This window comes from Staurois parvus, unplaced genomic scaffold (assembly GCF_062004578.1).
Source record: "Staurois parvus isolate SC_StPar_1 unplaced genomic scaffold, SC_StPar_1.0 ptg001199l, whole genome shotgun sequence".
Lineage (NCBI taxonomy): Eukaryota > Metazoa > Chordata > Amphibia > Anura > Ranidae > Staurois > Staurois parvus.
The window spans coordinates 201,363-226,502 of record NW_028318995.1 but is presented as its reverse complement, the minus strand read 5'-3'; the positions used below and the strand labels follow the sequence as shown (position 1 = coordinate 226,502).

Genomic DNA, 25,140 nt, shown 5'->3' with positions numbered 1-25,140 from the left:
TACTGTGTATAGGTATACATGGAGTAAATGAGTTTTCAGTCATTGGATCTTTTGCTAATTTATTTAGCTCTTTCATGAGTGAGACTGTGTTCTGTGTTCACTATGATAAAAAAGCTTTTTTTCTTGTAGGAAATGTTTACATATCTGTCCAGTGAATTGAAGGCACTTGCAGCAAAGCACAATGAGCACTTACTAGAGACGCCACACAATCCAATTTCACTGGGTAAGTTGAGCTAATAATGGGTTGATTGGTCAGCGGTGTTCTCGGTGATGTTGGTGTGATCGACTTCCGGAGCAAGCCATAAGAAAACACTTGCTGTATGACAGCTAAAGCGCTTTGAGATCTCCTTTTGTTTGAGATCATTTGTTTTAGTAAGAGTATGAATTGCTGATTTTTTTTTTTTTTCTTTATGATTTTTATATAATATATTTTTATTTATTTATTTTGGATGGATCTTTAGGCACACATTTTGGTATAGGCACCTCAATTGAATATTTTTGATGAATTGATTTTATTTAAAGTGGGCAGCGCAGTGGCTAAATGGTTAGCACTTCTGCCTGGTAGTACTAGGGTCGTTGGTTTGAATCCCAACCATGGCCCACCTGCCTGGAGTTTGCATGCTCTCCCTGTGTCTGTGTGGGTTTCCTCCGGGTACTCCAGTTTCCTCCCACACTCCAAAGACATGCTGGTAGGTTAATTGGATCCTGTCTAAATTGTCCCTAGTATGTGTATGTATGAATGTAAGTTAGGGATTTTAGATTGTATGCCTCTTGAGGGTTAGGGACTGATGTGAATGTACAATATATATGTAAAGCATGGTGTAAATTGATGGCGCTGTACAAGTACCTGTAATAAATAATAATAAAGGGGCATGTGCACCGGTTGTTTATAAAAGTTTTTAGCAGTCTCGTATTCAGACACGGTTTGGTGCAGCAGCTTGTTTTGTTGTTTTTTCTGATTAACAGCTTAGTGTTGAGGTGTATATGGTGTTTAAATTTGCATTTTAACAATTCTTGGGTTTGAAGTTTGAACCTGGGAAACAAGCCACTGGGCTTCAAATTGCAAGCATCCACCCAAAACCTAGATAATTTTTATGTGAATTTACCATCAAAATTTAAAAGCCCTACTCCAGGTTGGAAACTCCTCTGACCAACCCCTCCACCGCTAACCCCATTTTGGCTAAAATAACAAAATACTTTTTTGGTATATGTACCATTTCATTTATCTGATCTGGTGACATGACATATATCTCATCTTCCCCTGGTCAGTAGGCAGGTCCTGAATCCTGCAGGGAACACTTCCACTTAGGGGACAGGTGCTTGACATCCTGAGCTCACAAGAAGTGGGATAAAAGATGCTGGGTGTCAGTCCACCCGGAGGAGGGCCAACCGCACTTGACAGAGTGGTACGTCTATGGAAAAACGGCACCGAAAGATGAGTATTTCAGCCAGAGCTGATTTTATGAAATCCTATTTTGAAAAAACCCTTGGACAATATTTATTTTCAAGTGAAGTGAAGTTGGGTTTTCAGAAGAAAAAAAAATAAAATAAATTCTGTGTTCTTTATGTCTGCCACAATGAATGTCTTTTACCAGTACAAAGCATTTACACAGCTCCATGTAAAATGGGTCTATTGATTGCACTTGCCATTATGTCCAGACTGAGAGCTGAGTACAAATGGTCTTTGATAACCCACTGTGCATTGTTAGACTTTTTTTTAGTATTAATAAGATGAAAGTATTCAAATACAAATTAAAGCTGAACAGTAAAAAAAAAATACATTTTCAGTGCGGTCCTCCTTCATTTCAAAGGTTAAGTATGGATATTAGCAGAATAAGCTTTAATACCGTATTCCTTGCTCTCCGGGAAGCTGACACTTTCCTTTTCTCTTCAATGCTCTGATCTGGGTTGTGAGCGGGCCCTTGCCATCCTCACATACAGTGCAGGACTGCTGGCTGAAGTGCCGAAGGGAAGAGGCTTTGGGGACCTGTCACACAGAATGAGAGTGCCTGTCGGAGCAAGGAATAAGGGAAGTATTACAGTTTATTCCTCTAAACAGATACAGCAGTGCACTGATCTTCCCAGTGAATGGCTGTGGGGGAGGGGGGTGTCAGGACCAGTCTGATCATTGAAGGAGAGCGGGCTGAGATCTGAGCATACCTATAGAACTGACCATTGTGTGGTCTCATGCTTAGTGCGGTCAGTTTTTAATAGGAAAGCGGAGAGACTGGCAGGAACATCGGGGATTTCACACACAGGAAGCAATACAAAGAGAACAGGATACGTTTTCCTACAAGTACATGGTACAGAATTCTTTTTGAGATGTATGGGACATGTTGTGTAAGCCTTCACTCTGCTGAATTGTTACCTAAGCTATTCTATGCTTATAAAGGGAGTTTAGAGAAAAAGTCAAAAAGTACATGGTACAGCAATCACATATCAGGAATATGAAATGTTGGATTTATATGCTCTTTAAAGTAGAACTAAAGGCAACAATTTTTGTTTCAGTTTGGATAAAGTAAGGGAGGGTAATAACTCTGTAAGATTTTGTTTGCCATCTATGTCCCATCGGGGAGAATTCTCTTCACTTCCTGTCCCATAGCCAACACAGTGAGAAGGAATCCCTGGTTGTCACCAGAACTAGTGTCACCAGATTTCCCATTTATTCACAGTCTGGGGACAAACCAAAAATGTTGATTTTCTTTTACTTTCATTTTTGATGAGAACAGTTTTATCTTTAGTTATACTTTAAATTTAATGGAATAATATGATTCAGAATAAAGTTTGTAACATAGTTGTTTGGGAGAAGAAGAACCTGTGGAGGTCATTCCAATAGCTTTGATTACCTCAATCCTAGATTTTTTTTTTTTTTTTGTTTTTTTTGTCTCTCCAACTCCTCCTGCTTTAAGTGTGATGGATTTCCAAAAGCTAAAACTGGATTATTCTATATAATTAGTAACATAGGATCTAGTAACACCTGTGGGGAAGAAAAACCCAGGTAGCATAAGCTATATATATATAGAAATCCTTACATTTTTATTTTACTGTCTTTATATGTGCGGCAATCAGCTATGTCTCTGAAGAATCTGAATTATGAGGGCGGGACAGCCATTACTCAGTTGGGATCTATGCTTTTCACAAGACAGGTGTCTGGGGCAAGGTAAGTGGCCTCTAACAAACGTTTGTTCTATGATGTTCTATTTACACAGTAAGTTTTATTTAATAGATGTATACTTTTTTAATGTGCTTTTTTTCCTAGAATAACATGGCCACAATAGCCCATTTGTTTGCAGATAAACTCCTAAAAATACATCTATGTCTAATTGTCTCCTTAACCACTTGCTGTCCCGCCCACAGTACTTTTTCTGCAGGCAGCATGTACAGACACAGCGGCATACCTGTGCGTAATTGTGGAACTGTGCACTAGCACGCTCCCCTCGATACCGTGACCATTGTGTCCACCCCACACAGCGACGTACCTGTGCGTAATTGTGGAACTGTGCACTAGCACGCCCCCCTCGATACCGTGACCATTGTGTCCACCCCACACAGCGACGTACCTGTGCGTAATTGTGGAACTGTGCACTAGCACGCTCCCCTCGATACCGTGACCATTGTGTCCACCCCACACAGCGACACACACTATATAACTTTCACACAGACTAAATAATATAGATTGATTTGGGGGGTTTACCAACGAAGTGTAACGGAATACATTATAGCCTTATTTTATGAAGAAAGATTATTAGTTTGCAAAATTTTATAACAAAAACTAAGAAACTTTTTTTTTTTTGTTTTTTTTTGTTTGTATAGCAAAAAATAAAACACCCAGTGGTGAATAAATACCAAAAGAAAGTTATTTCTGTGAAAAAAAAGAATATAAATTTCATTTGGGTACAGTGTTGAATAACCAAGCAATTGGCAGTTAAAGCAGAGCTCCACTCAAAAGGGTAAATTCTGCTTTATGCCCATCCCCCCTTCATGGCACTTTTTTGGTGGTGGGAGTGGAGTGGTACCTGGTTTTGACAAAAGTTTTTCCTCTCCCCTTCGCTCCTTGCAGTCTTCTGGGACACGCCACATGTCCCAGTAGACTGTAAGACCATTCACAATGCACAGCATGGCTCGCGCATGTGCAGTGGGCACGTGGCTGTGAAGCTGTCACAGCCTGGTGCCCACAGTTGAGATGCTGGCGCCAGGGACAGAAGACCAAGGGAAGGAATGGCATAGGTGAGAACATCATTGGATCCTGGGACAGGTGAGTGTGTGTTTATTAAAAGTCAGCAGGTACAGTTATTGTAGCTGCTGACTTTCAATAAACACAAAAATGACTGAAGCTCCTCTTTAAAATAGCAGTGTTTGAATAGCAAAAATGCCCTGATTATGAAGAGGGCAAAATCTTCCAGAGATTATCAGCATAATGATGAACAGCGTGACTGAGAATTTGTAGATCAGTGGCTGAAAACTGCTATTAGATAGTAAGATCTATCTATCTATCTATCTATCTATCTATCTATCTATCTATCTATCTTCACCCATTTTTATACATGGCACTGGTACTTAAAGTTCACACAATGTTTTCAGCATGGCAATAATCACAAACCTACTTCTAAGCAAGAAAACAAGTCTAAGAAATAATATAGCAGCAATAATAACTTAACATGTGACAGAAATGTTCTAGTGGAGTCCTTACAGCGATATTTGATTAGCCAAAAATAAAAGATTTAAAAATGGCAGCCTGTAAAAGAGCAGTAATAGTACACATCCCACCATCCGTGCCTCCAATCTTTCCTCTCATTGTCTAGTATACTGGGTGAAGAATCTTCAGCGTCTCCTGCTGTAGTGCTGTGCTTCCACCCACTATGTCACTAGTGTCTTCCTGCAAAGCTGCAGCAGGGGATGCAGGTATTTGACACACCAGGAAGTATTGAAGATTCTTCAGCCAGTGTAGCTCTGGGACAGGTAAGTATGATTATTCTCCTTTTCTGGGTGGCTTTTTTTTAATTGCTTGAGTGACAATCATTTTAAAGGAAACACATATCTTTTATCATTTTTATATATTTTCTTTATCATGGTCATAAAAAAAAAATTGTCCAAAAATATTTAGTTCTGTAAATATGAGGCTGTTGCTTTTGCTGAAAAAGCCTATTTACAGAGCTTTAGCTCAAGCTCAAATTTACAACACCTTACTCTGAGCAATTCAGTGTGATGCACTCTGAGGGGGAAATAATTTACATAAATCGTTGGTGTAACATTAAGGTTAGATTGTCTTTCATGTTTGTGATCGCTAAAAATTCGCACAACATTGCATTCACTTATGTAAGCATTTGATGCATGTCATTGAAAACAGATATCCAGATCATCTGACATCATTGTTGCAACCTGGGGATTGATCTGCATGGGCTCTTCCTAGCTGAGGCAAACACATGTATTTTCGAATGGAGCCTCAAAGCCTTGGGATGATTTTATTTTGAGTTTAGCACGTACAATTCCAGCTAGTATAAAACTATTGTAGTTTTGTTTTTGTTTTTTTTTTATACCTTACAGGTGTGTAATGCCTGTACTTCTGTACTGTCAGATGTTTGTGGGGTTTTTTGTTTGTTTTTTCCTTTAAATGGTAACTGACATTTCAATATAATCTAGGTACATTGTTTTTGGCTCCAGTGTGATTTGCAAGTCTGAATGATTTTCTGGTCTCCAATGGCCTTGAGAAACATTTGCACTTCAGGGTGAAATGCTTCATTACACTGAATTGTTCTGAGTTTCCCTGCTCCAGAGAAAACTGCTGTATCCACACATTGGCCATCTCTTCGTACAGCAGTCTGGCAGATCAGATTCAGCTGAGGTGGTAATGTCTCCGTAATGCTGGGATGCTCAGCAGCTGACACACTTCCTACTCAATGCTGGTAAACAGATCCAGGACATGGGAGGTTCGTGTGGTCATTTAAACAGTGCATCTTTGTTAGGTCCTTCTAATGAGAAATATCTCAAACACACACAACATGATAGCATATCTTTTGTACCATGAGCAGAAATCTGGTCATATGGAAGTAATCTTCAAGACAATTAAAAGTGACATTTAGGGCTCGTTCACACTAGGCTGTTTTGCCAACGCTTGCCAAACGCCCCTATAGCGTTTGGCAAGCGTTGGTCCGGCGTTTGCGGAGCGTTTTTTAACGCTCGGCAAACGCTCCGCAAACGCCGCATGCGCGGTTTAGCGGCGGTTGCTAGGCGTTTGCCGAGCGTTAATAACGCCCCACAAACGCCTATAATGCAGTTTGAGTGGTGTTACCGCTCCGCAAACGCCCCGCAACCGCGTCGCAACCGCACCGCAAACGCCGGCCGGGCGTTTGCGGAGCGGCACCATAGACGAGAATAGGACGCTTCAAAGCCTCCTGACTCGTCCAGAGGCGTCCGTTTTGCCGCGACGCGACGCAAACGCTCCCGTTAGAACAGCACCATGTGCTGTAATGTGCAGAATTGGCAGAGGCGTTTGGGAAGCGGTAAAAACGCTTCCCAAACGCCTCTCTGCCGCCTGAACACAAGGCTAGTGTGAACGTAGCCTTACACAGTGGAAGTATAAACAAGCCTGTTCCTGACCTGCTTTTGAAAATGCTTGCTACATCATTGTCATGCTAATCCAGTGGCTTCAATGCTTTGTGAGTCGTTGGTCTAGAACAAGAATGCATGTTGGGAAATCTAAATTTTCTTGCTGCTGATTAATTGCTTGTCACTCAGTTTTGAGGTAACTAGATCAACATGACAACCAGGCAACTAACATTTTGAGGAAGAGAGGTCAGTAGTGGCATTATCCATACTTCTCTGAGCACTTGATTCCTTTATGAGAGAATATATTGCGTTGGCCAGCTATAAAGTCAATTGGCAATAGGTACTGTTTTTTTTCTAATTAAAGGGGTTCATCCTTACACAGTGGTCAAGTTGTAAAAAAAAAAAATAGGATTTATACTAGCAGGCCTGTGTGTTGAAACGCAGCCTCTTCGCTGTCCCTTGCCGCAGCGGGTATTCAGCCCCCTCAGATTTGTAGAACACCTTTTTCCCCTGCTACATGCTGTGGTTTCATCCACTGGCCCAAAGTCTTGTATTGATGTATGAGCCCACCAGAGGAACCACAGTTAGCAGTCGAGGACCAAGTATTCTACACAACCAAAATGTGGAATATATGCCGCAGCCAGGGAGCAGCAAAGAGGTGGCATTTCAAGATATAGGCTTTGGAAAGGTAAGTATAGAGTCTGACCATTTAAGACCTGGGTATTTTATATAATTGACCCTGTCTTATGGCATGATAATGGTAAAGGGAGCCTTTCAGGGGAGAAATATGGGAGCTTCTTGCTCATTTTTGAAGGTACAAGGTCTGGGGTTGTCTCCTCTATTTTTTTTTTTTTTCCTCTACTGACCTGGAAGAAGAAGCCAGCATCAGCTTAAGTGTTATGATCCGCCGGTGGTGCCTCAGGCTGCCAACTGGCGGACCTACTCAGAGCGTGGGGTCTAAGCCCGGGCTGTGCTTTCACCAGGGCCCCTGATGGTGGGGATGGACTTAAAACAGTCCCGGGCCAGGTCACGACCTCCAAGCAGGCCCCCCAGTGGCCGAGGAGACCTTTGGGGACAGGTACCGGGAGAGCCAGATGTGAAGTGGCTAACGGCCCTAGCAGGGTAACAACTGATCGTGAGCCCGTGAGGGTAAGCGGGGTACAGAATCGGTAGGCCAAGAGTAGTCGGGTCACACGCAGGGTCAGCAGGGGGTATCAATCCGTAGAATGGTCAGGGCAATCCGGGTCAAACGCAGGAGCAGGCAGAATAGTCAGGGTCAATCCAGGTCAAAACGCAGGGGCAGGCAGAATAGTCAGGGTCAATCCGGGTCAATCACAGGGGCAGGCAGCGTAGTCAGGGTCAATCAGGGTCTCAGGCAGGTACAGGAACTTCAGGATCACAAGAAGACCTTGCGGCAACTTGTGACAGTGCAGGGCATCTTTAAATAGTGCGCCCTGCACTGTCATTGGCCGGCTAGGACGCGCCCCCGGCTGTCATTGGACGCCTGAGGCGCGCCCGCGGCTCCTACTGCGCATGCGCGGCGTCCTGTCAGCTGCGGCTCGCCGGGCCCTGGTGCCTGTGTCCCGGCGCGATCTGCCGCCACCGCGCATGCGCGAGGGACGGAGCCGCGATCGCGGCTCCATGGGCCGTGATCCCTGACATTGCCCCCCCCCAATGGGCACCCTCCGGGAGCCCCACTGATCTCTCCACCGCGGGTGAGCACGAAAAAACTCCCGGATGAGCCTGGGCGCGTGAACGTTCCGGGCGGGTTCCCATGAGTTCTCCTCAGGACCATACCCCTTCCATTTTATCAGGAACTGCGTCTGGCCTCCCCTCCTTCGGCAACTGAGGACAGTCTCCACTTCATATTCCTCCTGGTCACCTATGGTGACTGCCTCGGGAGGTCTAGATTCACGGTCCGGGAAGGGATCCGGTCTAGATGGCTTCAGGAGGGACACATGGAACACAGGATGTATCCTGAGTGTCTGCGGAAGCTCGAGCTCGTAGGCCACCCTGTTGATGACTCGTTTTACAGGAAACGGGCCAATGTACTTGGGTCCCAGCTTCCTTGAAGGGCACAGCATCTTCAAATTGGTTGTTGCTAGCCAAACCCGATCTCCTGGTCGAAGCAGTAATTCTCCTCTTCTCTTACCGTCGAATGCTCGTTTACTGTCCTCTTGGGCTTTAGCGATGGCTTCCTGAATTGTCTTGTTATTGACTGAAAGGAATTCCAAGATGTCTTGAGATGCCGGTACCGGATTCTCAGGCATAAGGTCAGGGAGGAATGTGGGATGATACCCGTAATTGGCATAGAACGGGGATTGACCCGTAGCTGAATGACTCGAGTTATTGTACGAGAATTCCGCGGAAGGCAGCAACGACAGCCAGTCATCCTGGAGGTAAGACGTGTAGCACCGCAAGTATTGTTCCATCGTCTGGTTGGTCCTCTCAGTTTGGCCGTTGGTCTGTGGATGGTAGGCGGATGAAAGCGATAGCTTGATTCCCAGCGATTTACATAAGGCTTTCCAGAATCTGGAGGTGAATTGGACCCCCCGATCGGACACTATATCTTCGGGAACCCCATGAAGCCTCACCACTTCCTTGATGAAGATCCGTGCCGTTTCTGGTGCTCATGGGGTCTTCTCCAAGGGCACGAAATGTGCCATCTTTGAAAAGCGGTCGACGACCACCATTATTGCAGTGTAGCCCTGGGATGGTGGAAGTTCGACCACGAAATCCATGGCTATCATCTGCCAGGACCGCTTGGGTATGGGCAATGGACGTAACAGTCCCCATGCCCTAGTTCTGGAGGGCTTGTTCCTTTGACAGGTGGGACAAGTTCGGACGTAATGCTCACAATCCTTGATCATGTCTGGCCACCAGAACGAGCGCCGTAATAGATCCAGAGTTTTCGTTACCCCGAAGTGGCCCGCCATGGGATGGTCGTGGCAGTGCCCCAGGACCAAGGTTCGCACTTCTTCTGGGACCATGATCCGGTTTTCCTTCCAAAACAGCCCCCCCTGGCTCTGGAGGGGTGACCCAGACGGAACTGGTAATCCTACGGAAGCATCGAGAAGCCGGGAGCGAAGTTCCGTTTGTAGAGCGAGGAAACTCCCAGAAGGCAAGATGGTGTCCGGCAGCACAGCGTTGTCGGGGTCCTCGAAGGTACAGGAACTTCAGGATCACAGGAAGACCTTGCGGCAACTTGTGACAGTGCAGGGCATCTTTAAATAGTGCGCCCTGCACTGTCATTGGCCGGCTAGGACGCGCCCCCGGCTGTCATTGGACGCCTGAGGCGCGCCCGCGGCTCCTACTGCGCATGCGCGGCGTCCTGTCAGCTGCGGCTCGCCGGGCCCTGGTGCCTGTGTCCCGGCGCGATCTGCCGCCACCGCGCATGCGCGAGGGACGGAGCCGCGATCGCGGCTCCATGGGCCGCGATCCCTGACATTAAGTGTGGGGACATGCTTATTTCAGGTCAAAGCTGTGAAGGAAGAACAGAGATAAGAGCCCAGAAGCATGCCCTTCATTAACCGGTCAACACTCCCATTTTTCTATCTTGACTGGAATCCAGGAGTGCCACGCGGAAAGATAAGATTTGAACAGGTACATGTGGTACCTGGACCTAATCAGTAGAGTTATCTTAGTCACTTTTAACATTACATTGACTTCACTTTAAGCATGATACTGTACGTTTGGAATACATTAAGATGTTTATCAATGAAATAAAATTACAGCATCTACCTCTCTGTATATGATTTGCTTTTAGTTATTGCACCCAGCATTTGCCGTTACAAACAAACAAGGTAGTCACACACAGGTACTTTTAACACCATTTACACCATTACATATTCTACGCATGTGAAAGACCCTCCACAAGTGAACACTTGCCCTGGCACATCTTCGCATTCACCCGGCACTCCAAGAAATAACAGAATCCAACTGCAATATTCTTGCACTGTCAAAACCTCCACTTTTATTATCACACGACACACAGGAGGATATATCTTATAGTCATCACAATCTGCATAATAACACACACCAATAATAATGTGAGTATTGCAGCATGAAATAGACACATTATTTGACAGCGTCACAGCATAGAATTAATACATTACCAAAGCTATGTGAAGGCGGGAAGGAACAGATCCCATCGGAACCATACTGCACAGGGGATCACGGGGAAGCCGTAAATGCGACCAATCAATGAACCCATATAGCCTTGGCAAGAGTCCCAGCGTCAGAGCGTCCCCTGTCACTAGGAGGCTCCCAATCGATCCCGCTTAAAATCCCAGCTTTTAAACCATTTTCCTGGCACTTTTCCCAAAGTGGGCGGGTGCCACACCCACTCTAGTATATTGAATCAACATCATTATCTAAAAAGTCACACTTTTGCTTCAGATCAGCTTCTTATCTACCCTAAACTTATTCTCATCTACCCTAAAGATTTTTAACTTCTCAAGCAAGTAGATATCTTTAAACCGGTTCTTATCTTCTATTGTGACATTACTAGATGTCATAAACACGTTCAATCCCACAAACAAGTTCTTATCTTGCTATAAGCAGTCTAATGTCTTGCGATTTAATGGTGACTCTGTTCCTTTAGCCTAGATTAATGACATCAGTCACTTCCCATGCTCCTGGCATCTGGGCAACGATGCTTTATTGTAAAAATTACCCAAGAAACAAAGGGTCCAAGGCCATCACATTTCATAGGCATTACACTCTCTTACCCACCTTCTCTGCAGCCTTGTTTATCATTACAGTAGAAAGTAAAGTAAAGAACTACCTTGAAGTGTTAAAGCAGAACTAAAACCTCCTATCATTTTCAGCCTAGGAAGCTTCTTTGCCTCTGTTTGATCTTCATCTAACATGATGCTGCACATGTTGATCAGTTGTGACATCAGCCATTTGATGGTTTAACAATTTGGTTGAGCGCACAAGCACATGTGATGGGTACGTTCCTGGCATGTTTCTGGAAGGGAACTGGTTTTTGAAACTGTTAAATTAATGGGTTTAGTTCCCCTTTCACGCAGTCATTCGTTTTGTCTATTTTTCATCCATCTGTTGATGGTCGCAAAATGGACAACAGTATATTCCTATGGACGTTGTCTGTTTACATCAGTTTGTCCTCCATTTCCGTTCAGGTCCATTTTTCTTTTAAATGGAACAAGTTTGCATGTTTGTTCTCTTTAAAAAAAAAAAAACATAATCGGACAAAAAATTTAAAACAGATGAAAAACGGATGTACACGAAACGTAACTGAACTGAAAATGGATGTTATCTGATGGAAACGAAATCCATTTTTCTTAGCAAAAACATGACTAAGGTCTCTTTTGCAAGGGCATTCCATTTTTCTCATCAGTTTTTTCAAAGAAACGAGATCAGCGTTACATCAATTTTACATCAGTTATTCACATCCACTACCAATGCAAAAAGAGACAGTTTGTCCATTTACATCTGTTTTTTGTCCGTTCTGTTTTTTAACGGAACAAAAATTCAGGCTTGTTCCGTTTACAAAAGGACCTGAAGGGAATCGGACAAAAAAACAGTTTTTCAGCTGTTTGCCAATGGGAACAGACAGATAAAAAACAGCCTATTTGAAAGGGGCCTTAGGGTAGAGCTGAGCTTAGTGAATCTTGTGATGCAAAAGTCCCAATCCAAATGATTCCTCTGACCTGGTTTCAGTAGATTTCCAGTTCATTTTAAATTGGGAAATTGCTTCATGTATATTTTGTACTGGGCAGTGGAACTGCTAAGAGAAATGCTTGGAGATCGAACTTCACATACATTTACTAAAAATTTAAGAGTTATGGGCTGAATATTTTTTTGCAGTTCCTAGGACACTTGGCCTCCAGGAAGACAATAGGTCTAGGGAATGCAGTTGTCAGTATTCAAGGACACTTCCTTTAGTGCCAAATATACTTCACAAACCATATGCAGCCGCTCAGGCTTACCCTGAAAAGCCCCAGGCTTTTCAGGGTAAGACCTCGTTTACAATTCCGTCATAACAATTTTAGATTTTGAATACAGAAATGGTGCTGTCAATAGCTTATATTAGTTCTTTACCCTCTTATAGATTATGCTTCTGTATGTAGTTTATTTTTGTTTTTTTCCAAGTGCCTTCATTTTCTGTTTTTTTTTTTTTTTTTTCTTTTTTTTGTCCCTGTTGCAGGGTTGTGCCACTTGGTACTTCACAGACTGTTAATGGGTACACATTTAAGGGTTTCATGTCTCACAGTAATAACTATCCATGTGCGTACCTGAATGCAGCTTCTGCCATCGGCATTAAAAAGCGAGATGTTGACATATTCATCAAAAGACTGGATAAGTGCCTAAGGCTGTGCAGGAAAGAGAAACATTTAGGAGCTGAAATGGCGGGTGATCTGCAGGCAACAAAGGAGGATGTCACGGAGTTAACACAGCAGCTCGCAGAATCTTTACAAGTGGAAGCTGAAGATCAGCAGCTATTGACTTAACACGATAAGGATTATTTATAAGCTGAAGAACATTTCTTCAAACTGCAATGCAGTTGACTGTGCCCACGCTTGTACTTAATCATACATACCCAAAATTCAGGGAAAACCTCTGGTTGAAATTGGTTTGTAGCTAATAAAAAAAAATCCTCTGCAGTTTTTTGCCAAGGCATGCAAGACATTTTTAGACATTTGCAACAAATGTGTCATTCAGCTTGCAACATATTTCCATCCATTTTAAATCCATATTCAAACCAGCCTGGGACATTTCTAAAATGAACGTGTAGTTCTCTCCTATTAGGCAAGTAACAGGTTTTGACTTTATGGAGTCAGTACTTTCCCTTCATGATTCCTGATCAGCCAGGGAAACAACGTGAAAAAATCCTAATATCAGTTATGGGGGAAAACAAAATCATGTATGTAGGCATTGACTACTCCCAAAGTCAATATAACACCCCCCTCCCCCGCCTCCAGACTTCTACCAACTTAACTGCCCAACCATGGGCTGTGAGACACTGCTACTGCTTATTAAAGCTCTAGTATTTGACAGCTGACTGACAGTGGGCAAGGTTTACTTCAACTTGAGCAGAAGTTGAGACCCTACATCCAGATCCTGGGATCCAAAGGGCTTTATACAGGGAGAGATGTGAAAAAGAGCACAGGTACCTGCATACATCATAAAGTCCCTGAAGTTCTGCAGAAGATCAGAGAAGGATCACTTTAAAACAGGTCCTGCAAAAAATATATAATTTGGTCTTAGAACTCTGAAAGTAAAGTGAGTCGCCCACAGCAATTAAACAGACACTTCTCTTAAACTTCAAGTGAATGCTGGAACCTGATCGGTTTGATACTTGAGGACCTATAAATCAGAGACCACTTACATAGATTTTGGAGGTGAAATAACCCACTGCTACCAGTTTCTAACCAGCCATACAGTACATGGATTGTCTGTGATAATAGCATCACAGATTCTCAATTTTGGTGAAAGTTAAATAGCAGGTTTTCCCTTTATCTTTGCTGAGATGGTGCGGACAAGCCCAATGTTGTATTTTACATTTGAATGTTCTAATACACAAAGATATGTACTTATGCATTGGTTGTATTGAAGAGCCTTCTTAGTGCAGACCTAGACAGAGGAAACTAAAAGGCTAGGTTCACCGTTTAAAAAATAATAAATGGACATGTTTTCACAAGAAAAAAAATGTGCTTTTTTTTTTTTTTTTTTTTTTTTTTTTAAATAGAGGAGCCTGAAAAGCATTGCACCAGTGATCAGTGGATCCCGTGTGCAATGTCAGACTCTTGCAGACACTTCCTCCAATTTTCTGCTCATACTTCTGTGCGGGCTTTAAGTTAGAATGCTGAAGGCAGTATCAGTGGACTACAAATGTGGTAAGCAGTGATGACAGAAGGGACATGTAGTTTGTTCATTCCCAGATCTCTGAAAAAATGACACAGCTCTGTGGGCAGATCCCCTGTGCTCCCTGCATGCTTTACCAGGGGCAGGGTGTGCTTGGAAACATAATACATGTTGCACCCTAAATATGAATGTAACATGTTCCAAAAGTTGAACTTCGCCTTTAATCTTTACACAGTGTGAGACAAGTCAACTGTGAATGATATAGCACAGTAAGCATTGTGCAATTGCTTTTGACCAATTTTTTTGTCCATTGCACAACTTTCACTGTTCCTAGACCTTGTCCTCTGATGACCCCATGGGGTAGATTTACTAAAACTGGTGCACTCAGAATCTGGTGAAGCTGTGCATGGTAGCCAATTCGCTTCTAACTTCACCTTGTCCAATTAAGCTTTGACTATAAAACCTGGAAGCTGATTGATTACTATGCAGAGCTGCACCAGACTTTGCAGTTTTAGCAAATGACCCCCCATCAGTCTGGCCAGTTATTCACATCCACTCTTGCCTATTAGGCTACTTTCACACTGAGGAGTTTTTGAAGCGTTTGTGCGTTACGAAAAGCTCAAGAAAGATGCTTCCCTATGTATGTGAATTTATATATATGTATGTTTTCATACTGAGGCGTTGTGGTGCGGTGTAAATACTCCTACTTGCAGCATCTTTGGGGCATATTTAAAGAGTTAAAGAAAAAACACCATAAAAATGCCTCTTCCCATTGAAATCAATGGAACGCGCCTCAAAAACTCCTCTGAGAAGCATTTTTCATGCAGTTTTTAAGTCACGTGTTCTTTAAAAAACGCTTATGAGTTTTTGCAGCGGATCAGTGTGAAAGTAACCTTAATGTCCTGATAGGCTCCTGTGATGTCGAAAAGCAGTGGGGGTTATGTACTAAAACTGGATGGTGCCAAATCTAGTTCAGTTCTGCACAGAAACCAATCAGCTTCCAGGTTTTATTGCCAAAGCCTAATTGAAAAAGCTGAATTTAGAAGCTAATTGGCTACCATGCACAGCTGCACCAGATTCTGAGTGCTCCAGTTTTAGCAGATCTACTGCAGAACTGAACCAGATTTTGCATCCTCCAGGTTTAGTAAATTTCCATCAGTGTGACAAGGTGCTGTCACAAGTGAGTATACACTCTGCTGTTAATAATTGGAAATTATTTACTAAAAGCATGTTGTTGCATTTTTTTTCCCTCTAATGATTTGCTTTCTCATGTTAATTTGTGTTAAAGAAATCCTGTTAGGATTATATTTCGATTTTAAGCATTATAGAAAAGGTATCTACAGGTATGCCCTGATGGCCAACTGTGCTTTTGGTATTGGTGGTGCATATACCACAGACCAGGGGCGGACTGACCATTTGGAAACTTGGGCACTGCCCAAGGGCCCGGGGTCAGTAGGGGGCCCCATGAGATGCCCCTGGTACCTTTTTCATAGGCTTTTTTGAGTTTGGGCAAGGACACGGGTCCCATGATCTCCTATTGCCCGGGGGGCCCATGAGTTGTCAGTCCGCCCCTGCCACAGACACAGCCTAATATTGCAGTATCATTTGTTTCAAATTGCAGTTGTAGCTGGCTAATTGGGCATCATTGTTCCATTTATTAAAAACTATAGCTTGGGGGTGAAATGAGAGAGTTCAACCTTTTATAATGCTTTTTTGCCTTTCCCATAAACTGAAGTGAAATTGACACACCTTCTGTTCTAGATAATTTTTTTTCCTGTACTTCGCAGTAGTTTAGTGAAGAACTTTTTAATTCGTTTTAGGTCCATCTAACCATACCCTGACTGGCTATCCTGTCTGTATAGGTTGTATAATGGGTAAATGAACATCTCTGGAGATCTTGACATACAACCATATATGCTTTGTACAAAGCTGTTTTTGCTATTTTGCTGACAGTATGGTTGGTGTGAAAACTGTAGGTTCTGGACAGTTTTATGCAGTCTCATCCTCAATTACACGTTAAGTTATTGCTGGTTTGGTTATGGTTATGCCTGTTTGTACACAAACGAAAATTAATTGGATCATGCTTTAAAAATACCCAAGTGCCTTTTTGCCCTTACTGGTCACTGTCCAAGGAAGCTGATTTTGTTTTTCCTGAATAAATATTTTACACTTCATCCAGTGTTGTGTTCTTTTTAGATTTGTATCTTTTGTATAATAAAAGTAGATATTTGCATGTTTTCACAAGCCATTTTAACATCTGTCATTGACTGAAAACTTTTTAGAAGTGAAATATATGAGCTGTCGTTGCTGACCTTCTGGAAATCATAGCTACCTGGCTGTCACTGGCTTTAAAACCTTCAGTCATGGATCTGAAAAAGCAGAAAGCCAGTGTAGTCAGAACTTGTGATCTGGGCCAGAACTCAGCCTGACATCCAGGGAGTGTTGAACCCTTTTACTGCTACTGTCATAACTACTATGGTGATGGAAGTACCAGAATGTAAACAAACTTGGGGCCTTAATAGTTAGCTGTGAGCCATGAACCTTTTTTCTGCAAGCTGCTGGCTTTCTCCTGGAAGTAATTAAAAAACGCATGTCAGTATGTTGGCAGGATAGAAATGCTCCAGCAGAGGGAAGGTTGAAGGGATTTTCCTGTGAAAATTCTGTAAGCGTCTATGTCTGAAAATGTATTCCATTCATCCTGAAAGTATTTTAGATCACGCACGTATATATTTTTTTTGGTAATATTATAGGCCTTCCTTTATCTGCCTGAGCAAATAGGGAAGATTGTGATGTCACCTCCCTGCCTCTCCACCTCATCTAATTATAGAGTGCTTTGTATTCATTGAAAACATTCAAAGTGTCCTGTCTATGGTGCCCAACCCGAGTGACCCGTGTTCACTAAGCAGTAGGGCAGCTTCCTGGCACACAGCACAGAAGTTAGCTGTGGTCATTTTAGTAGCAAGGCTACCACAGTGATTCTGTTTCCACAGTGCTTGGCCAGGTATGGCATATGCATACAGATACAGCCATCTTGGAATTCTGCCATGAGTTGGAGTAAACAATATTTGACAGCAGCAACACCTGCTACAGTGCATGCCAAGCTATCTTTCAGGCTAGGTTCACACTTGAGCGTGTTTGCACCATGTAGTTCCCACACCCATAAGCTTTCTATGGGTTGAGATGTGTGGGGGTGCCGTTAAGAATAAATGGCAGCCCTGCCCCTCTCTACAGAGCAGTGCGGGTGGTTGCGGGAGCTGCTGCGATTTCTGCACTCATATCCATCCCCTCAAGTGTGAACCTAGCTATAGTGCTGTGAAAAAGCAATGGCTGTCCAGAAGCAGAAGGCAAGCAGTGTTCCTCATGGCAACACTGATGCAATTAGACCAGCTGACTTTATGCAAAAGATGTTGCAAACTTCTTTATAATTGCCTTCGAGAGCAAGTTTCAGATGGCTACTGGGTGATGAGCTGAGGTCCAAACCACTATAACAAGTTTAAAGGGGAAATCTGCTAATTGAAAATATACAACACAACTGGGAAAAGCCATCACCCCAACTAGTGGATGTGGGTCATGTGGAAACAAAAGCTCCAGAGAAAGTTGCCTCAGCATGCAGGAAGATGCAGTATGGAAAACCCTGATAAAACATGAAAGTAAATGAGTTGCATGATCTGTAGGTTTGGGGGCATGCTGTCACCAAAGGCTGCTTGGCTAGGCAGAGGTCCTATCAATCTTGGAAGAGTCCAAGTCAAGCATGCACTGGGTGACAAGGCACATGTTGCAGTTTTGTGTGGCTGTATGGGTAGAATGGCAGGTCCCACAGAAAGGTGAGTCAACAGTTTTTTCACAACATCAACACTCCCAATTAAATATGGTGAAACCTCAATTGTTGAGTGCCGGATATGATTTGTCAGTCCTTGGGGAGACTGGCAGTGAAACTGCCTGCCATGAAGTGGAAGTGATTCTAGCAGCGTAATTTCCCTCTGTTCAGTGCCCTCTGCAGTGATAAAACAAATGTTAATTATCTGAAATTCATGTGTGAGGATGTATGTGCATACCTCACTCATATAAGCAATGTGGTAGGGTGAAAACTAAAAAAAAGTGTTCAGTTTTCCCTAGCAACAGTGTCATATAAATATATTCCTGAAAATCTTCAAGGCGGCTTGAGTGCTGGAGGTTGAGATTTCTCAGGACAACTTTGGTGCCACTCCTGTAAGCGAGAATGTTTTCTCGATGTAGATGAGAGTATGAATCTTTTTCACAAAATACCACAGTCTCACAGTAATAAAAATGTTAATGCAATCTAACTAAAATTGTGATGTACCAACCAGACCATGTCCCTAGTGAGGTTGTGGAGCAGCTTGTGGCTGAGTCAGAGGATCTTGGTGAATATGGTGCATATCAGCACTCTGGAAGAGCAGCAGGCTATGGTTTCAGTTATGGTTCCTTTTAAGAAATACATTCTCTAAAGCAGGGGTGCTCAACCAGTGGCCCTCGACCTCAAACCAGGGAAACACATGCCTGGGGTAAGCAACCCATTGATCGTGATCTGGGCTTGCCGACCTGCCATCCCAGAGAATTGGAGTGCATCAAGCCGGTGCCGTCAGCGGAGGAAGGAGACACATGAGCCAATGCTTACTCTAGCGCTGGCTCCTGTCCCAGGCGGAGTGATACCAAGTGGACTTCACCTGGGATCTTTCTAGCAGCCTGTAGAGCAATGTCAGCAGAAGCTGGAAGAGGAAAAGAAGGTCAGTATAATAAACAACACACACAGTGCTTTTGCAATGGTCATATTAGCACCAAGAAAAGGGTTAACAACTATTAGGCTGCTTTTGCACTGATCTGTGGGTGCAGTGCAGTACACCTGCGGATTTCCTGTAGGTTAGCTGCACAGAGCTATAGACTTCTATTATATCCGGTGGGTTTGGTGTGTTTTCTGAAAGCGCACCAAAACAATGCAGGAGACTTGGTGTGCTTTCAGAAAGTGCATCACACCCGCAAAATGTAATAGAAGTTAATGGCAAAGTTCAGCTGACCTGCGGGAAAGCCACAGGTGCACTTCCCTGCACCTGCAGTGTGGGTAACTGCAGCGCATCACTGTGAAAGCAGCCTTATAGAGGGCTCAGGACTCAGGAGAGTAAGGACTAATTTACATTTGTGGTTTGGAGGTGGTAAAACCATGGTTTAGACGTGTTTTTACCACACACCCTACCACTAGTGTAGCATCAGGTGTCTCAATGGTGACCCTACCTTATGCTCCAGGGGGCCCATGCAGCCTTCCAGCCACATTCTGTTTTACACTTGGACAAGAGGGGCGGCATACAGTATCTCACAAAAGTGAGTAGACTCCTCATATTTTTGTAAATATTTTATATCTTTTCAAGTGACAACACTGAAAAAATTACACTTTGCTACAGTGTAGTGAGTGTACAGCTTGTATAACAGTGTAAATTTGCTGTCCTCTCACAATAACTCAACACACAGCCATTAATGTCTAAACCACTAGCAACAAAAGTGAGTACACCCCTAAGTGAAAATGTCTAAATTGGGCCCAATTAGCCATTTTCCCTCTCCGGTGTCATGTGACCCATAAGTGTTACAAGGTCTCAGGTGTGAATGGGAAGCAGGTGTAATAAATTTGGTGTTATCACTCTCACTCTCTCATACTGGTCACTGGAAGTTCAACATGGCACCTCATGGCAAAGAACTCTCTGAGGATAAAAAGAATTGTTGCTCTGCATAAGGATGGCCTAGGCTATAGAAAGATTGCCAAGACTCTGAAACTGAGCTGCAGCACGGTGGCCAAGACCATACAGCAGTTTAACAGGACAGGTTCCACTCAGAACAGGTCTCCCCGTGGTCGACCAAAGAAGTTTTGTGCACGTGTTCAGCATCATATTCAGAGGTTGTCTTTGGGAAATAGATGTATGAGTGCTGCCAGCATTGCGGCAGAGGTTGAAGGGGTCTGGGGTCAGCCTGCCAGTGCTCAGACCATATGCCTCAAACTGCATCAAATTTGTCTGCATGGCTGTCATCCCAGAAGGAAGCCTCTTCTAAAGATGATGCACAAGAAAGCCCACAAACAGTTTGCTGAAGACAAGCAGACTAAGGACATGGATTACTGGAACCATGTCCTGTGGTCTGATGAGACCAAGATAAACTTATTGGGTTCAGATGGTGTCAAGCGTGTGTGGCGGCAACCAGGTGAGGAGTACAAAGACAAGTGTGTCTTGCCTACAGTCAAGCATGGTGGTGGGAGTGTCATGGTATGGGGCTGCATGAGTGCTGCTGGCACTGGGAAGCTACAGTTCATTAAGGGAACTATGAATGCCCACATGTACTGTGACAAACTTAAGCAGAGCATGATCCCCTCCCTTTGGAGACTGGGCTGCAGGGCAGTATTCCAACATGATAACGACCCCAAACACAACTCCAAAGACGACCACTGCCTTGCTAAAGAAGCTGAGTGTAAATGTGATGGACTGGCCAAGCATGTCTCCAGACCTAAACCCTATTGAGCATCTGTGGGGCATCCTCAAACAGAAGATGGAGGAGCGCAAGGTCTCTAACATCCACCAGCTTCGTGATGTCATCATGGAGGAGTGGAAGAGGACTGCAGTGGCAACCTGTGAAGCTCTGGTGAACTCCATGCCCAGGAGGGTTAAGGCAGTGCTGGAAAATAATGGTGGCCACACAAAATATTGACACTTTGGGCCCAATTTGGACATTTTCAATTAGGGGTGTACTCACTTTTGTTGCCAGTGGTTTAGAGGTTAATGGCTGTGTGTTGCGTTATTTTGAGAGAACAGCAACTTTACACTGTTATACAAGCTGTACACTCACTACTTTACGTTGTAGCAAAGTCTCATTTCTTCAGTGTTGTCACATAAAAAAATATAATAAAATATTTACAAAAATGTGAGGGGTGTACTCACTTCTGTGAGATACTGTATACAGCAACCAATCTCTCCATTTTCTTCCTGCAACCAACTGGTTGCCAAATCGATTAAGTGGCCCTCGCTCTTCAAACGGTTGAGCACCCTTGCTCTAAAGCCCCAGCAAACGAGTATCTCCACCAACTCAGTTCTATTAAGGTTCCTAAGATGGTCCTGACCTTGGATTCAAGGTGCTCCACTATGACAGACATGATAAAAAAGCTGTTGAATGTTCAGCATCTATGTACTTCTATCCTCTTCTGATGGATGAGCTGGCACTGCAAAGTATCAGCACTTAGAATAGGTGTAAGGGAATTTCTGTACAGCAACTGGCTAATAGAAATGAGCATAGGCTCGCGCATGCGCGCAGAAATGCTCGCACACGGGTACACACGCGGGAGCGTGCCCACTGTTTCTGGCGCCAGAGAGACTATTTAAAGGAAGCTCTTATTCTCTGTCAGTGCTGACTGGTCTTCAGCTAACTTCCTGTTTCCTGCTGTATCCTGTGTGTATCAGTTACTGACCCGGCTTGCCATTGACCTGCTGTTGGATCCTGTTTATGCTTCTGCTCATCGGTTTCTGATCCTGGCTTCCTCCTGACCATGTCCCTGTCTGATGTTCTGGTTGCTCATTGCTGACCCTGGCTATTACTCTGACTACGCATCTGGTTCCAGTTTTGGCTCTACAGTCCTGCCGAGTGCCTGTCCTGGCTGCCATTACATCAGCTCCAGTTGTCACGGTGTGCTCACGCCTATCAGAAGTTCCGGCAAACCACGTACCCAGATCTTGCAGTTCCAGTGGAGTGCTTCCTTAACTTCAGCTTGCCATTCCAGCATCTCCTCTGTTCCTGACTGGATGCCCTATCTAATTTACCGAGGCTACATCACCAGCTGCAAGTTCCACAATCAATATCCACAGGCACACGTGTTCCTCCTGTCCCTCGGCACCATCTGTTTCACCTTCAGTGGGGTCTGGGTTGGAGATACAAGAGAGGCTGACCTTGTCAATTCAGACTTATATCAGGTACGTGACAATAGGGTGTTAAACACTGTATCAACAAAGGTGGACAAGATTAGGACCTTTTGGTACAATGTTTGTTAATGGCAATACAAGAAGAGCCATAGTCCACTGCTGGGTTGTTTCTATTAAAATCGTGTTTGGAAGGCACCCCACAGCAGTCATTTTAGGAAGCAAAAATGTTGGAGGCTACACTGTGTAATAGATGGAAAGGAGTTGCTTTGCAAGTCAAAATTGTTGCTGGCCAGCTTATAGGCAAGGATGTGTTTGCTGTGGGAACAAACATCCCTCACTACTAGCTGGAAGGGCTGAGAAATGAAAAAGCAGTGGAAATCCTGCCCTTAAACCAGGAGGGGGTTGAAGAGTCTGTAATGAAAAGTAAAGACAAATTGGTGAGAGTTCTGGAATGCAAAAGTGTAACTGAAAACTTTGGGATCACTGACCCAAAAGTGGGTTGCTGTAGTAAACTCAATAATATCCCTAAAGTGCAGGGAGAAATAGTAAATGTGATCTTGCTGCCTGTAGTAACTGTCAGATGTCAGGACGGTATTGCACAGAGCAGCCCCCATCCTCCTCGGATCCTCTGTCAATAATCTTGGCTCCTCCTTCATGTGTCCCCATAGCAAGCTGTTTGCTATGGGACCACACAGTGCGTGCCTGCTCCCGAGCTGCGTGTCTACGAAGACGTGCTCCATAGATGCACACAGCGAAGCTTAGCCCCACAGCACAGTTCCTTCTAACTTGTGTCAATAGGAAGAGAGGGGAGAAAAGATGCAGCCGTGCAAACTGACTAATGTTTGGGCTGCATTATGGGTCAAAGGTAGGTTGATGCAGAGCTAAAGGGAAGATCTGGGAGTAGTGCTGAATGAAATGTCTGAGATTGCTGAGCACCTTCCCCTCTCATTGTTGCTAGTGTCAGTGGACAAAAATTCCCAATTAGAACAGTCAGGGCTGCTGTTAGAAACCATACAGCCAACATGACAGGGCCTCCTCCCCCTAAAAAAAAACACAGTTTACCATGGTTCAGTTAATAATGAACACAGTGAATGATCAGCACCAATCACTAATTGTGTTCATTCAAGAAAGGAATGGGCAGGTAAATGTGACATATTTACTGGACCCTTGTAGCACCGAAAGGGTGGGGTTTTGGGTGCGGAGGAGGGGCCCACCCATCACCCTTCCTGCCCACATCAGATTCACCTGGCAGCCTGGGCCCCCCTGGCTAGTCTGGGTCCCCTACAGGAGGACTGTTGGTACTGCCTTATCTACAGCCCTGAGAACAGCCCTTACCTACTTCAGACAAAAGGATTGAAAATGCACATCTTTCAAAGTTGAATGAAAGTAATGTGTTGTAGAGAAAACATCCCAATGTGAGCTTAGTAAGTATATTTGCCCCAGATGCTCAAAACTCAACATGTTTGCCTGTACATAAGCAGCTATTCATTAACGTGGGTCACACACAGATTTCATCCTCTGCTATGGCTGTGCCCTGACCTCACTTCCCAAAGCTCCCAAAAGGATTTTTTATTCACAGAAGAGCAGAATAGTTTTTATTAGGGATGAGGTTTGCTTACAGTGGTGATCACCTTGGCATGGTGCTTATTATTATATAGGAGTTATATAGCGCCAACAGTTTGCTCAGCGCTTTACAATATAATGGGAGACAATACAGCAATAATACAGTTCAATACAAGAGGGTTAGGAAGGCCGTGCTCCTTTGAGCTTACAATCTAAAATGTTGGACGGTGTTGTGTGTTTTGGGTGCACACTATGTGGTTGAGAGCTCCTGATGAAGTCACGTGACTTGTGACGAAAATTATGTCACCACGCTTCCATGTAGGACGGAAGCGTGGTGACATAATTTCCAGCCGCCATCTTGGTATACCTTTGCAGTTTGTTGCAGTGATTGCCTGTGTGGGTCTGTGGACCCCATTTTTACATGTGAGTAGGTTCTCTGTGTATTTTTTACAGTAAATTTTGTTTTAACTTACTACACTATGGGAAGTTTTCTTGCTTGATCTTTAATGTGAGGTTATTGGAGGAGAATGAGATCTATGGTCATACCCTTATTAAAGACATCTGAGTTACGCCTGGGTGTGCTTGCCGTGGAGAGGAGACCTTGTTTTGTTTACTACTGAGATTCATCTTGATTGAGATCATCGGTCTGTGTATATGCTTTTTGACCCCTGGCGGGTCGCATTTGGAAGGTGAGCGCGCATGCTAGCTGATGGATTGCCCGTTTGCTGAAGAATCACTTTTTTTATGTTATTTGGGACTATTTATTTATTCATTTACTGTGCCACGCTATATTTATTATATATTTATACATTTTTATTTATCTTTTGACCACTCATTCACTTGGTGGTTCACACTGTATTGTTGTGTGCATTTACTATTTTTGGCCACGTTTTTTGCCCCTCTTGTTGTTTGTTACACTCATCGTTGTTTTCACACCTGTTGCTTCTTTAGCAATTATTATCATACCCGGGGTATATTTTCACTCTGCGCTTCATTTATTCTATGTTTATTATTTATTTATTTATGTATTGAGTAGCGCAGCACCAATTCACATTTATTTCATGAGTTACGCAGGTGGGTAGGTTAATCATATAATGAATGCAGCAATATACAATCAGAAGGTTGAGGTCGTAGTGTCTTGTACTAAAATGCGGGGAAGCATGGGTATGTAAAAAAGTAAGAAACAGGTAAACGAGGGCCGCAGAGTCAAGGACAATGGCAAAATGTATTTGATTCTTGGTGGCTGCCGACAAAAACAATATTACGGAGCATAGTGGTCTAGGACTAAAGCCGCCTA

General features: G+C 43.7%; 1 protein-coding gene across 1 annotated transcript in view; it reads left to right on the top strand.

Moving 5' to 3' along the window:
- Window positions 1-16,550, top strand: part of SEPSECS (Sep (O-phosphoserine) tRNA:Sec (selenocysteine) tRNA synthase) — a 63,660-nt gene extending 47,110 nt beyond the window's left edge. Inside the window, exons 8-10 of the mRNA XM_089660031.1 lie at window positions 130-223; window positions 3,070-3,160; window positions 12,719-16,550. Coding sequence (XP_089516157.1) covers window positions 130-223; window positions 3,070-3,160; window positions 12,719-13,022 — 489 coding nt within the window. The 3' untranslated portion in view covers window positions 13,023-16,550. The remainder of the gene's footprint in view (window positions 1-129; window positions 224-3,069; window positions 3,161-12,718) is intronic.
- The last annotated feature ends 8,590 nt before the right edge of the window (window positions 16,551-25,140 follow it).